Source organism: Equus przewalskii, chromosome 9 (genome assembly GCF_037783145.1).
Source record: "Equus przewalskii isolate Varuska chromosome 9, EquPr2, whole genome shotgun sequence".
In the NCBI taxonomy this organism is placed as follows: Eukaryota; Metazoa; Chordata; class Mammalia; order Perissodactyla; family Equidae; genus Equus; species Equus przewalskii.
The window spans coordinates 47414189-47430228 of NC_091839.1; the positions used below are offsets into that span (position 1 = coordinate 47414189).

Below are 16040 nucleotides of genomic sequence, written 5' to 3' on the forward strand. Positions count from 1 at the left end.
GGCATTACTGAACACATAAACCATTTCTGAAAATAATTGGAACACAAGCAGGCCTAATTTTCCCTCACCATTATAAGCAATCAGTAAATTAATAGTCAATTTAGCTTATTATCAGTTGGTATAGCTTATGTCACAGAATGCAGTAGCAGGAAGATTCCCAGAGATCATTTTCTGGTAAGGAAAAAGGCCTAGAAATATTCAACAACTTGACTTACTTCATCACTTCAGTTGGTCCACCAGCTTAGTCACAGAGCTACTGAACGATGTAAATTAAGAAACAGAATCAAGTCTCCAACTACTTTTCCTAAAGTTAAAAAAAAAGCTAAAGCTTACTTTTAAAATGTTAGGGTACAAATTCAATAAATAGGAATATATTTGTTTGGTGGTACAGAAATAAAATAATTCTTAGCCAGACTGTGATTAAGACTACTCTAATTGCTAATTGCATAATAAATACGGGTTTGACAAGAGTAATCTCAGCTGTTCATATGCACAATTGCTAAGTTGTACTGTAATGGAACAAAAAAGTAAACATAAGGAAAATTTTTAAATTTATGTGTGAGTAAATAAATCATATTCAAAGTAGTATTTTTAAGTAGCTCCTAATCGTCTCACTTTAAAGAGTATTAGAAATGTTTATTTCAGATACATTAGAAAACTTCAAAAATCGATTATTTTTCTGAGTTTTCTGGCAACCAAATTGTTAAATTTGTTGTGTATGTAAAGTATGTTAAATTAGAGCTGGCTAGAATTGCATTATGAAAAACAAATTTTAGCTGAAAAATTCTAAAAGTGCTTTCTACAGAAAGGTATTTTAACCATGGCGAATCTTTATACACATGGCTGCATTCCATTTTGATTAATGAGGGTGCAGAAGAAAGGCAGGCTCAGCAGAAACGGTACCCAGACTAAATTAACCCAGTACTACTCATTATGCAAGAAATATGTGCCAGAGTTACCATAATGCATCCCCTGATCTCAGATTGGCCTCATTAGCTACCTTCAGTCTCTTAGATGAGACAATCCTGGAGATGCCATCTTCCAAGTTGAGATTGCCAGAAGAGAGCTCACTATCATCTAGAACAGGATATGTGTCTACAGGGACTATAATGAGCTCAGGCCTTTCACATACTGGTTTTCTTTTTCAATAGGCCTTGAACCAACCAAGAATATCTGGTTGTCTATGTAAAACTCGGAGCAGTCCACATTTTAGATAACAGATGACCTATCTTAAATATTTTACATATTATTTTAAAATAATCAATCAAAGAACAAAGACTATCATACTTGAGACCAGGAGTTTACTACAAGGAAAAGAAAAGTCAGCTTGCAGATGCTCTACATTCAAATCAATGAGAGCTCTTGCCCTGGAACACTAACAGGTTATGTGGCATTGGAAATGGAGATAGGAAAAAGGAGTGAAAATAATGACACCTTTTTTACTCTTAAATAAAAAGTTTAAATCTTTAGAGCTATCAGCATGATGGCATCCTTCAAAAACAATATATTTAGTTTTGTGCTTTTTTTCCCCCTCTTTTTTTTTAAGGTTAAGTTTGGTAGGGGTCAGGGTTAGTGGAGCAATTAAGACAATATAAAAATAATATTTCCATAAATCATGCGTAAGATGAAGGTAAGAAGTAATGTTTGCTGGAGGAAATGCAACTGGTCAAAACTATTTGAATGAAATTATTGAGATTAATCATCTTCATTGGGATAATGTCATTTTTTTCTGAATCCAAAACAACGTTGTATGTCATGGAGATTTTTAAAGGGAAAAAGAGCTAAGTCTGAATGTAGATTCAAGTTCACAAAGCTGCAGCAAGGAGAAAAGTGGTGACAAGAAACACAGAAAGAGCAGTAAACTAAGTTCTAGTTTAGACAATCTATAGTACAATTCACTAGCTTTTCTGGGCCACAGATTTCTCATTTGTCAACCGAGTGTGGTGGACTTTACATTAGAATCACCTGGGAAGTTCTTCATAAATCTTGATTTGTTGATTACACATTCTGGTTTAATTACCCTGGCAAAGGGCACAAGCTGTCACATATTCTAGAATTTTCCTTCTTTTCTTCCTGCTCCCTTTCATGGGGCCATGTTGATGCTCTGCGACCCGTAAGAAAAGGGGTAAAGAAAATTAACAGGCAATTTCTTTAGGAGCTCTCATGAAAGGGTTGCTAAAGAAGGAAGCTAGGATGGAGTTTTACAAAGGAAGAGCAGGAACTTTACCTGCTTCCTCTGATCTCATTTCCTCAAGAACACACATAGGGACACACATATGCCTAGACCTTTTATATGTAGTGAAACTTTGAACAAAACAACATACACTCAAGTAAGGAAGGTCAAAGCTATCATGCTGAAAGAAAATGTGCCAATTCTAGCCAATATGTCAATTGTAAGGGTCAGTAATCCATAAATTATTTGGATGGTAATTGTGTGTTTTAGTAATGTAATGTGATTTTGCACTATTGTATTGTCATATTTAAGAAGACTCTTAAAAACACCCTGAAACCTAGATGCCAAATGTACAGTTTATAAGTTCATGTTATTTCTGATAAGGATTTAACTGCATTGTGCTAATAGTTGTTTAATGCTATTAACTTTCTGTATGTGTATTATTGCGATGCAGACCTGATAGGGTTGTTGTAAGCACACTAATTAGTCATCTGAATTTTTCTAGATAAAATCACACATTGATCAGAAATCACTTTTCTACTTATTTTTTTGTAGAGTATTTTTCCACACTTGAAAAAACATGATTTTGTATCAAACATCAGCTTTTCTTTAAAATCTTATTTTAGTAGCTAGTGCATGTTTGAAATAAGATGTGTTAGAGATTATATGACTATATTAAGGTTGTGTTATATTAGGTGAAAAAAATGCATGCCGTTGATGAATCATGCATCTTTGGGGGGTTTACACTGCCAACACACACAGGCTTTGTCTCAATCCATGTGCATGATTCGCATCCTTTCAAAAGTCCTCTTTACACTTCAGTAAAGTGAAAATGTTATTCTTAGTGCTACTGAGCCAATAAACAATGCTGCTTTGCATTTTTCCCTCACTTTGCAGCATATTGCAGTAAATTTTTCCCTAAAATTTTCTTCCTGGAGTTTCTTGTTGGCAATAAAATACAACAAATAAAATCATTTGTTGGCAAATGATACAATTTACTGTACAAAGCAACTTACTATTATGAAGCATGAAGATGTGAAAAAAACCATCTTAATCCGTTCCATACTATGAACACAATATTCTGGCAGCTTTTTCTACAATCAAGAACGGTTTGGGTTTTTTTTTTACACTGCCAAAATCAGTACTACTGCCAAGGAGGATTAAAACACTTGAGGCCAGGTCGTCACAACACTAAACTGGGTGATAACGTAGAACATTCAGGCAATGCGGACAGCCAATCAGTGTCACTGGTATAGGAAAAAGAATGTAAACCCAATCTTTTTCTGAGTAATGGGTAATCAAGAAAACAATGATTGTATAAGAACTATGAATCTTGGCTGCAGAGACCAAGCCTCTGCCTGCTGATAATTTGCAGTAGTCTTTGCAAACAGAAATTACTCCATTCAATGAAGTCTTGTTTTTGTTTTTGTTTTGTGTTCTTTTTCAGAAAATATACTTGTGCTTTTGAAAGGGCTTAATTCCAAACAGATAATATGTGTGAACCAACGGCCATGCCTCAAATGAAATTAGTCATTCATCATAATACAGTAAGGCTAGAACATAGCACTTGGTGACTTAAAACACCAAGATAAGCATTTACACTGTTGGAAGGTAATTTCATTGCTAAGCTATTAAACCAGCAGGGATCCTATTTATACATTTATTTATTTATTTATTTACAGAAGTTTGGTTCATTCAAGTTCAATTTTAACAGCTTCAGTGAAGTTAGTTTAATGGTAAGAAATGTTGACTTTCACTACTATTCCAAATGAAAATCAGGCAATTGAGTCTTGCTACATCCCGGAGTAAAGCATTAATCCAAATGATGAGTAGTCAGTTCTAGCAGTGTAGAGGCCAACTTTACCGGCCAGGATGTTGCATTTGTATGACATTCAGCAAACATTGATCTGGGCTCTTAGTTTGCTACATATTGTTCCCTTCGTTGATTCAACCTGTGAATAACATAACATGTTATGGCAGCTAAGCAAATGTTTTAATAAGCCATGAAAGGCAAAATGCCATAGGGAATCTGTATATTCAGCTATTTGGAGAACTTGTGTTTTCCACAAATTAAACTGGAGATGTCATTTGAAATTTCCTTCCTTCAAAAATGCCATTGCATTGTGGATTCCTGCCCATTGATGTCTTTCCGGGCTTATAAATATATGGTGTTATTGCTACAGTTATAATTTTGTGAAATTTTGTTCAGCAATTAATAGTGACTTCAGCTATCTGTGCTAAAATCCCAAGGCAGAAATAAATGTGTAAAAGATTTGAGCCTATATGTGCAAGAAGAACTCTCTTTCTTCAATCATATTTCCTATACTCAGTGTTAAGTACTTCACTGATTCACCACTGGAGTTATTCCTTGGATGTGTAAATAATGATGTTCTTTTCAGGCGTAGTGAATTCCTGTACTGTGACTATTTAAAATAAAAGAATTCAATTTAAATGTGCAGTAGTTAGTGCTGGTTATTTATAATGGTTACATTCAAAATCATTCACTTGAGAGATTCCTTTTCACTTACATGCAAATCTAGATTCTCTGTATATATTGAATTAAAATTTTAAAACCAAATAAATATATTTTACAGATTATGCATTCATTACAAATACCCAATCAAAAAATGACAGTCAGTGTATGTACACATGTAAACTGTTCTTCACTAGTTTGTTTCCTGAATCCCGCATTGTTTTAGTGGACTTGGGCTGCAATTAGATCTTTAATGATTTGGGCTCATGGCGGGGAATAGGAGAATCTTTCCCACTCTCTTCATTCTGCCTGGATCCCAGCTTGAAGGATGCCTCCGCTTGCATTCTCAATTCTCTACTACTCTACGTGTTTTACTGATTGTTTGTATTCCGGCTAATAGACTCAACAGTGACCAATAGACTAAAGTCCCAAGTGTATATATCCATTATGGACTTCTCTCTTCAGCCATTTGCCTCTAATTTCCAATTGCCTATGTCATCTAACTTCTTGTAGACTCACTGCCTTGGAAAGCCCACTGTGAGGGGATTTCAACACCTAATTCCCCTCTAATCTTTCATTCACTTAATGGCACTAATACAAATTATGTTGCCTAAGTCAAAAACTTGGAAATCATCCTTGATTCTTTCTCTTCCTTTTCCCCACAACCACTTGACCATGAAATATCTCCCCTTTCTTCTAGCCTGCTGCTATTGCACCACTTAGTCAATGGCGCCTTCAACATTTCTTACATAGACTAAAGCAATAACTACTTTTTTTTTTTTTGGTTAAAGATTGGTACCTGAGCTAACAACTGTTGCCAATCTTCTTCTTCTTCTTTTTTCTTATTCTTCTCCCCAAAGCCCCCTAGTACATAGTTGTATATTCTAGTTGTGAGTGCCTCTGGTTGTGCTATGTGGGATGCTGCCTCAGCATGGCCTGATGAGTGGTGCTACGTCTGCACCTGGGATCCAAATAGGTGAAACCCTGGGCCACCAAAGCAGAGTGTGTGAACTTAACCACTCGGCCAGGGGGCTGGTCCCGCAATAACTTCTTAAAGTCTTGAAAATCTACACTCTACACTGCTGCTAGTGAGAAAAACAGAGAAAAGGCGATAGGGAGAGAGAATTCAGCAATAGTCTTGATTAACCAGTAATTTTTTTCCTAAAAGACACACGTTTTATTATGGTTCCTTGGTTCTTCATTCAGAATGAATTCCTCATTTGGTAGCAAGTCATATACAGTTCTTTAAATTTGGCTTCTACCAATTTTTATAAGCTCCTCTCTCTTATTTGCTCCTCTCTTGTGATGCTCCGTCACACGTGCCCTTATGTGATAGCTCCCATGCCTATCCAGAACCCATGGAGTTTTTCTGCCAGCGAACCATCAGCATCCTTCGGCTATATTTAAGGGTCACATCCACTATGATGCAAAATATATTCCATATTTAAGGTACATTTCAGAGGGTTAAGGGTCAAGACAGCAGGTAAGGTGATCAGCATTTTCATTGAAGAAGAGAGTTGGCCTTAGAATGTTGAAATGAAAGGTCAGATTAAGGAGAGCTTGACACTCAAATTGATAAATGTAGACTAGGTTGGTTGGTTGGTTTGAATTGATTTATTCTGCAACGTGATGTAGTCATTGAAAATTTATAAGCAGATGTACAATGTGAGCAAAACCACAAAATACATCTTTCTAAAGCTCTAAATCATTAAAAAATGGAAATTAGCACCATAACATCTCATTTACCATCATGGCCAATTCTAATTCCAATGAATAATGTCTTCCTTTAGCTGAAGAGAGGCAACGTGATGTGGTGGCTTGAAGTGTCTGGGTTCTGGAGCAGGATTGCTCCCATTCAACTGTCAGCTCTCTCACTGCCAAATGTGTCGCCTTGGGAAGTTTATTTTGCCTCAGTTTCCTCCCATGGAAGACAGGAATAATAGCACACCTTACTTATAAGATTGTCATGAAGATTAAATGAGTTAATACATGTAAAAGATTTACAATAGTACCTGACACAGTAAGCAGGCACTCAATAACTCTTAGCTATTATTTTAAAAGCAAGACAAATATTTTCCTAAACATCTTCTTTCAATTCTTCCAGTCTCTATTAAACCACCATGTCCTAAAAATACGTTGTTTTTGTTAAAACCTTAGATCTCCAAATTACTATTCTGTTGTTGGGTAGACAGAAAAAGTTGTTTTCATTATAGGGAAGAGTCAGAAAACATGACTGGATATATCCTAGTGACAGGTAAAATACTGAATTTTTGATATCCTAGTCTCAATAGTCAGGTACTTTGAAACAAAAAATTCCATATCGAGCAGCTCTGCTTTGGGACTTACCATATCTAAAAGAAGCTGGTGACAGTGTTAACCCAGAATTTGTCATACTGCAAGCAGTGTAACAACTTTCTTGGAGCACAGAACTGACCAGTAAAAACTGAAAACTCCTTTCTGGGTGGGCACTTCAGTTTTGCCCTCCTGGTCTTTTTTCCCTCTCCATCCATTTGCAGAGGACTTAAAAAAAAAAAAAAAAAAACTCAGAATACCTTTAACAATGGATCCATTGCCATAAGCCAGCAGGATAACAAACCCAATTCCCAGAAGCCAGCAGGGACATGAATGCCTACAACACACAGTTTAGTAAAAGAGAGCAAATAGATTATTCTGGAAGGTTCAGTGTCCCTCTGGGATTGCCAGATTCTGCCATAATATTAAATATTAAGTCCAAAAGCTTTAGCCAGACCAAAACTCAGGATTTTAAGTATGCAAACCATAATTACTTCAAGTAGAAATGCTATTTTTAGAGTTTATGAGCTTATAAGTGCAAGAACACGTCTGCCTGACCATGTGGCCATTTATTAAATTTGTCGACATATGTTATTTATTTCAGTAATTGATCATGTTTGCAAACGATCACTCTGTATCTGAACACTGCATCCAGTGGGTCCCTCAAATCTGTCCCAAATTAGGCTAGTGTCAAACATTCATTCTTTCTGGTGCTTGTTGAATAAAAATTTGGTCAGTGTTCAAAAACATTTGAAAAATGCTTCACAAAATATTTCTTTTATGGAGATTCACAATGCATTTTCATATATTAAGGTTCCTGACATGTCCTTCCATAAAGGAGTGTGTTTACTTTTGTTTAATCCAGCACTTCTCACATACTATTTTCTTACAGAAACTCTGGTTTTCTGTAACACTAATTTGCATCCCATAAAAGTAGTGGTCCATGTAGTACTCTGAAAAATGCTGCTCGAAGACCAGTTGCTTTTTGCTCTAACGCAACCTGGATTCAAGTGTCATAAGACACTTGAGTCTGATTCATTTTTCTCAATGCCTGCCCTTGCTGCTGGATTGCCATGTGGCCTTGCCTGGCCTGGACCCAAGAAACTGGAGTGGCTCTAGATTCGCTTTCCATTTTCATCCTGGAACTCAAAAGTCCTCTCTAGAGGAAACTTCAGCAAGCTGCATAGTCAGGATATTGATCTGCTTCAGGATTTCTAGTCTAGACTCTCAGTTAGGATTATCCAACCCTCTTAATAATAGTTTGATTAGTTATTCTCCAAAACACCTGAGCCCACCCAATTCCCTCCTGAGACTACCTAATAACACTATATCCCTAATTTCTTATAGGAAATGACCATGAAAACTAAAAGCTCATCGTATCTTGCGATTTGTGAATGTTGAGAGAAAAAATACACTAATTCTGAATTCAGTTCAAAACACATTGACAACAACGAGTTCTATTAAGCAAACTTCCTGATCCTGTTTCTCCCCCTACACTCTCGTCATCTCCAGCCTCGAACATCTTTCACGTGTGTCTTGTTAACATTAGTGAGGCAGGGCAAACTGGGAGAACCTGAGACCTAGAAACAGTTCTGCCAACGGAAGCAGGGCAGGTACTAGAGAAGTAGACTCAAGTTTTAAATAAAACAGAAAGATTATTCCAGTAAGCAAAGCATTATGTGATTTCCATAGGTTAGGGCAACAGGCAACAAGTGATAGTCCAGGGACAAGCAAATGATTAGAATGGGGCAGAAGGGCAAAGCAAATACATTTCTGCATGCAAAATACAGTTCCCAAACCAGGAGGTGGGAGATGGCATAGGAGGCAGGAGCAGATGTCTGGAAGAAGAGAGCGAATGGGGGATGACTGGGGTTCCATCCACCTAAGAGAAGGCTCGTGAAGAGAAGACTTGGATCCTTTGGAGACCAGGACTTAGATGATGACGTCAGGAACTGAGGAGGAGACTGAAGAACTCACAAGCTCAGTGATGAGAATGGAGACCAAGGTGAGACTACCTTCGAGTCTTTGGCAAAGCTCCTTATTTGACCTGGCCTCAGTTTGGACAAGTCTCTGAGCTTATAGATTGTCCTCTAGAAGCCCCTGTATAAGAAAAGATGGCCCAGAAACTGAATTGCCTAACATCTCCTCGCTTAGCAATCTGGCCAAGTAATTTACATTTCTTGACTGTAAAGATGCTTATAGACCAGAAATTTACTCCAGCTAAACTATAAACAAATGATGAAGTGGTTTTGAGAACTATGTTGTAATCAACTCTCTTCAGATTAGATCTTTCTCAAAGAAACTCAATGTTCTTAATTGTTTACGTCTGGAGGAGAATTCACTCTGCTGGAGATATATTTTTACCCAAATAGCCATGTAAGAAATATGCAGGAAAGTGTTTATCAACAGCAAAATAATCTAGAATATTTACCAAACTTTTCTATTAAGAATTTGACATGTAATTTTCATTCTCTGCATTGAATAAACTTTAAGATATCTATTTTGAAAAATCTTTGTCTTCAAACTCAGCAGGAAGATAATTGTTTTCCTCACTTCTGGAGCAGGACAAAAGTAAACAGCATCAATATAGTAATTATTATTTTAATGTAAAATCACTCCAAACCATGTATTTTCTTTGTGTATGTCTGTGTGTATGTGGGTACAGGATAGTATTAATTTCTTAATTCAGCCTTTAAGAATTGCTTTTCCACAATTAAATTCTAAACACATTTACAGCTTGTAAGGTGGCTATCCAAATTGACTTTTGAAAACAGTCAATCATCAGATTATATCTTCAATCAAATCTAGAAGTGAAAATGCTAATGTATTTCTCACCTAGTGTTTTAGAAAACACTAGAATCAGTGTTTAGATTTTCCAGTGGACGAAGCCACAATAATAAAATTTTGAATAAGTCTGAAATTTAGAATTCCCCAGTTTCAGCACCCTGGACCCTCAGTAGTTACTTAACAATGTGAACTACGCAGATGAAAACCTTTATCCTATCTAAAAAGTCAGAGTAGCCATTGATTTTATGTTATAGTATTTACTTGACCTGCATTATTCATAAAACTTTATACAGCTTTTTGCAATTAATCAAGCAAAACATAAAATTCACCATTTCATTAAAATAGATTAAGCAAGCATATTAATAATCTCTGTTGACACTATCTTTAGTTTTATTAAAGCTATTTTCTGATTTCCAACTTTAACCACGATGCATAAGTGTACATGTTTCTATCTAAGGCTCTAAATAAAGGGTAAGATTTTTTAAAACTGACAACTGTTTGTCAAATATATTTAAAAGAAACCCCAATTTCATATTGATTTATTGATCTGTACTTTTAAAATTTGAGAAGAATTTGAGACTTTACCAAGTTCTTTTGTTGTAATACAATTTGTGATTGAGTTCTTTCTGGAAAAAAATGCTAACGAGATAAATCAACAGGAGCTCAAGCAAGCCAAAAAGAGAACTTAAAGAAAGCATTCTAAAGAGTACCTTAGAGAACTCAGGCACCAGGACTCTTGGGCGTTTGGGACCGGGAGCGAGAAAACCTGTAGAAACTTCAGCAGTTCTCTACGGGTATGAGTTTGTCTTGTGAGAGTACAGGTGTCTGCATATGTGTCCTGATGTGTGGTGCTGTGTTTTTGTGTGCTCATGTGTATGTGTGCCTATCTGTGTTGTGTGTGTGTCATGGGAGGTAGTCTTTCTTTTCTTGGCTTCATGATTCACTCTTCTCTCTGGGCAGATAGGACTGCAGTGCTTCTCAGTGTACCTGGAGAGAGATGAAAACTCCTCAGTCCAAAGTACAACTTGGATCCAACCACATGCAGGCATTAACCGGCTGTTCCCTACTTAAGTTAGCCATCACTTCTTCTGGTTAGTACTCGGAGATAAAAACTAATCCATCTGGACAGACTTCCTCTGAACAGCTCGTATATTAAAAATCTCTGTAACAGTCCTCCAAAGTTTGTATCCCACAGTGATACCAATAGCTCTTACTAAAAAATAAATCCTGTGGTCAAATATAAATGATAATAATAGTAAATATATATTGAGGGCTTTCACTAAACCAAGCAATGTTCTAAATACTTCTCATGTATTATTTCATTTAATCTTTACAACACTCTAGTGCTGTACCATTAATTACCTCTATTTTTCCCAGCCAAAAAGTTGGGACACTGACCCAATGTTACATAGTTAGAAAGTGATAGAATTGGGATCTGAGGCCAGGCCATCTAGCTCCAGAGCCTCAATGCTTAACCACCAAGTTCTGTTGGAAACACTTGGTTAAATAAGGTTGAACCAATGATTGATTGATTTTTGCTATAGAATTTCTTACTACTTTCAGTATCTTACTATAAATTACGAATATTCCCAGAGCAAGATATACCATCAAGTTTCCAAAAATTCTATAACCGTCAACTTTTTATTTTCATGGGGTACCTAAAGATAATAGTAGAACATTCTTTGGGAAATATTGATATAACTTGATTTTTATTCTGGATTAATAAAATAATACATAAGAAACAATTGAACCATAAGGAAAACTGAACAAAAATTAAGTGTATTTAATTTTGGTTTACTTTCAATTGGTTATAGAATTCTCTTAGATTCTAAAATTAATGAATGTGTCAACATAGGCAAAATCAAATTGTGTGCATACAACCAAATTCCTTAAATTATTTTAAAGAAATCATCACCAAAAAAAGAAAGCAGCTCATTTTCAGACAAACAAATGGAAGCAAAATGTTAACTAAGAAGTACTCCATGTATGGGACAGAATGCTCCAAGAATTCATATGTTTAAAGAAATAGGAACTTAGGAAGAGTATAATTTAGTTAAATTTTTTGATGATAAATTTATAATGAATTCAAAATGGAAGCTACAGTAGCAGTTTCTTTCCAGAAGTACTGTATGAAAGATAATCACTGTCCCCTCTCACAAAACACTGATTTATTCATTCAGCAAACATTTACTTAGTGCCTACTGGATGCAGAGAACTGTCCTTTGCCTTTAGAAGATGGTAGATGGATAAGAGGCAAATTCTGTCTTCATATCTTTCATGATTTAACCTCAGGTAGATAACTTGTACATTCAGGGGAGAAATCATATTCCAAGGAAGCAGAAATGCACATGAGAAGATGAAGGAAGGCTACCAAAATGACATAGCATTTAAACTGGACAGGACAGGTATTAGGAAGAGAAAGGAGTGGAAGCTAAGAAAGAGAACAGAGTGACATACGTAGGTGCGGAGAAAGGGAAGTTCAGAAAAGAAGAAAAAAATAATTCAGTTTAATTGTAGCTTATGTCTGTGAACATACAGGGTTAATGGAAACCAGGGCAGAACCTCCTGGGGCAGAACCTACCAAGTAGACAGCGCAATGTTATGAGCGTCGGCTGTGACCCCTGGAAAATCTCGTCCAGAATTCAGCAGCAGTGTCTCTCAACCAGGAGCAATTTTACTCGCCAGGGGATGTGTGGCAATATCTGGAGACATTTTTAGTTGTTATAATTATTTTAATGTTGTATTTAATATTGTAATAATTTAAAAGATTTAAAGTAATACTACATTTAACTTTTAAGACAGTGACATAGCTGCAACACCCTGCTTATTGTCATTTATGGGGAAAAATATCATGACTTTCACTTTTGAACTCAGTAGGCTAAATATTTCACAAAAAGTCTTCTGTTGAGCACAACTAAAAAAGGTGGGTGAAATATAAGTCACATTCCAAAAATCATCAAATAGCTGAATGGTAAGGCAATAAAGGCCATGACTCTGGAAAGGATGGGAATCCAGAGATTTTAACATGGCATTTGGGAACATTTTGCCTGGGGTATTATTTAATCATAAATTAGTCACCACCAAAAGCTGAGCATTTTATGCATGTTTAATATCGTCACTAGTCTTAGGTGACAAAAAGTCAGACTCCAGGCCCCATTACATGTGTAATCCTGCTCAACCTCACTGTCTGCTTTGGGTTGGGATCCAAACAGCGACATCCCAGGATTAAGATGAAAAGAAGGAACTGCCCTTGCAGAGACTGCAGGCAGGTCATCTGGGTAGACCAGAAAACGTCAAACTCAAATCTTAGTGTTAAGTTATACAGACTAACAGTGACCACAGAGGCCCAGCAGAAGCAATAAAAATCTTTCTTAAAAGAAGATAAATCATCCTGAGCTGTCACTTATTTCAGTAAATAATTTGCCTGATGCAATGGCCATTACACAAAAATAAATAGATGAGGCCAGCCCAGTGGTGTAGCGGGTAAGTTCCCATGCTCCAATTTGGCTGCCCAGGGTTCGCCAGTTTGGATCCACTTATTAATCCATGCTTGGCAGGCATCCCATGTGTAAAGTAAAGGAAGATGAGCATGGATGTTAGCTCAGGGACCATCTTCCTTAGCAAAAAGAGGAGGATTGGCAGTAAATGTTAGCTTAAGGCTAATCTTCCTCAAAAGATAAATAAATAAAAATAATTTAAAAAATAAATAGACAAATGAGAAGACTAATCATGGATGCAAAGCCAGCAAAACCACCACTGAAAAGTCAACAGATACTGATACAAAGGACCTCTGAGTTGAGGACACAAAGAGACGGAGTTGGTAGTCTGGAGAGGCAGGGGCAGCCGTATTTTACAGGGCAGAGTACCAAACAGGATAGAGCTGGAGAGAGAGAGAGAGATCTGCAGAAGGGCTCCTTTAAGTATTTAGCTGAGTGCTGATCAAAACATGTATGTGAGGAAATTATCTGAGGCCAGAGAAATCAACCTTAAAGGATTAGAGGAAACAGTTCTCGGAAATAATATAAGGCTGGAACTAGTTTGTGTTCCTATCAGAGAGAAGAGAAAAACTTTGAAATTCACAGGACTTTGAGTAGAATACTCAGAATGCATTGTCACAATAGGGGAAAAATTAGTCCTAGATTAAAGGATGCTCCCATTCTGCCTAACAATCCTTAAAAGCAAGTCTTGACAGAATCAAACTATTTCTAAGTAACCTAACTGTGTCCAAAACCAAGCTTAAGAGTATTTAAAAGAATAAAAACTATCTATTACCCAACAAGTATATAATGTCATGCATCAAATCAAAAGTTAAATACAAATTAAGCAGAAGAAAGTAAATAACAAAGACAGCAGAAATCAAATAAACAGAAAATGGAAGATTAATAGAGAAAAATCAATGAAACCAAAAACTGATTGTTGGAGGTGATTAATAAAATTCAAAAATCTCTGTCTAGACTGATCACAGGAAAAAGAGAGAAGACATACATTACCAATGTCAGAAATTAGAGCAGTAACATGACTACAGATTGTACAGATAATGAAAGGCTAGTGAGAGAATAAACAATCCTACGTCAATAAATTTGAAAACTTAGATGAAATGTACAAATTTTTTAAAAGGCACACATTACCACAGTTCACTCAAAAAGAAAGAAAGAACCTGAATAAACCAATATCATCTTCAAAAATTCAGTTTGTACTTAAAAACCCTTCTACAAAGAAATCTCCAGACCTAGATGGCTTATTGGCAAATTCTAAGAAACATTTAAGGAAAAAATAAAACCAATTCTACACAAATTCTTTCAGAAATTCAAGAGGATATGTTGTTTTTCTTGATTGCGGGAATGGTTTTACAGGTTTCATATATCAAAACATAGAATTTTATACTGTAAATATGTACAGTTTATTATATGTCAATTATATCTCAATAATCTATTTAAAGATGTTTAAAAAGTTAAGTCCCCCCAAAACTCTACAATTTCCATAGGAGAATGCCCAGCATTTAGTATGAAATGCAAACAAAAGAAGAGCAATATCAGAATTATTGTTTTGTACTTCTCACCAATTTTGAAAATGAAAAGGTCAGATAAATCCTGACAAAGTTGTGGTGAGACAAGTGTGTTTATGTACTGCTAGTGGAGTTCTAAATTTTTGCCTATTATCGACAACACTATGGTAATATATATCAGCTGTCATAAATATAATGGTTTAATATTCATTTATCTAATAAACCTTGCTTTTATCATACGTTCTAAAAAAATTATTTAACAATAGGGAAAGAGCTATCTGGACCAAGATGTTTCCTTCATTTTGTATAATAGAAAAAAAGAAATAGAAACAATTCAAATACCAAACAGTAGGAGAGGTTTTATAAATCATGTTGTGGATACATGATGAAACTCCGTGAAAGTCACAAAAAAGTAAATGACTGAACAAGTGACAACACAGATGACCATATTATGCATACATTATAATTACAGCTATTTTTAAATGTATATTTATTAACGAGAGAGACAACAAAGTTTGGATGTACTATGTCAAAATAAAAATAGTTTTGTTGAGCTGGCCCAGTGGCACAGCAGTTTGTTATGGTGGCGACAATACTCATAATTTAAAATTTTTAATGTCACTGTTATATTTGTTTTAATAGAAAAAAAGCCATTCCACTTGATCTAAATATTTCTTACAGTACAAGTTCTCTCTCTTTAGAATTATTAATTCTTCGAAATAGTATTCTATTAATGATGACTAATTTGCATTAATTTCTCCATATTCTTTTTTCTCCTAATTTCATCAGGGATCTGAAGTACAGACAACAGCCATCAAACAGTGTGAGGCCCTGAAGTACACCATCGTCTCATTAACATGACATTTATCAGCTGGGCTAAGTGGCCATGAATATGAATGCATCAGAGAGACTGACTGAGGAAGTTTCTGCTGTGCTGGTTGCATTCTGCATTGTGCACAAAAAATAATACGGCTTATGAAAAAAGAAACAAAAGCAATAATAATGAAAATCTTTACACAATTAAATATCCACAGAAATCTGTGTCCAGCATCTTGGTCCATTCACCCTGCTTGGAGATGCAGGTCCTTGAATGTATTTGCTTCCGATGGAATCTTGTTTGATTAAAAGGAAATATGAATCTCAAGATGCAGCTTTTTTTCATTTCTCTCTCAATTTCTCTCTCTCGCTTTCTCTCTGTTTCTCTCAACATGAGGGAAATATCTTCACAGCTTCTTCATCTGCACTCACAGTAGCTTCACCACATAACTTTGGGGAAAGCCTCGTGCTTCTGGAAACCACTAAACCATCCA

The 16040-nt window shown here is 35.8% G+C and overlaps 1 protein-coding gene across 1 annotated transcript in view; it reads left to right on the plus strand.

Annotated features, from left to right (window-relative positions):
* FUT9 (fucosyltransferase 9) overlaps window positions 1–15736 on the plus strand; it is a 210507-nt gene extending 194771 nt beyond the window's left edge. Inside the window, exon 3 of the mRNA XM_070556697.1 lies at window positions 15520–15736. Within this exon, the coding sequence (XP_070412798.1) occupies window positions 15520–15591 (72 nt within the window). The 3' untranslated portion in view covers window positions 15592–15736. The remainder of the gene's footprint in view (window positions 1–15519) is intronic.
* The last annotated feature ends 304 nt before the right edge of the window (window positions 15737–16040 follow it).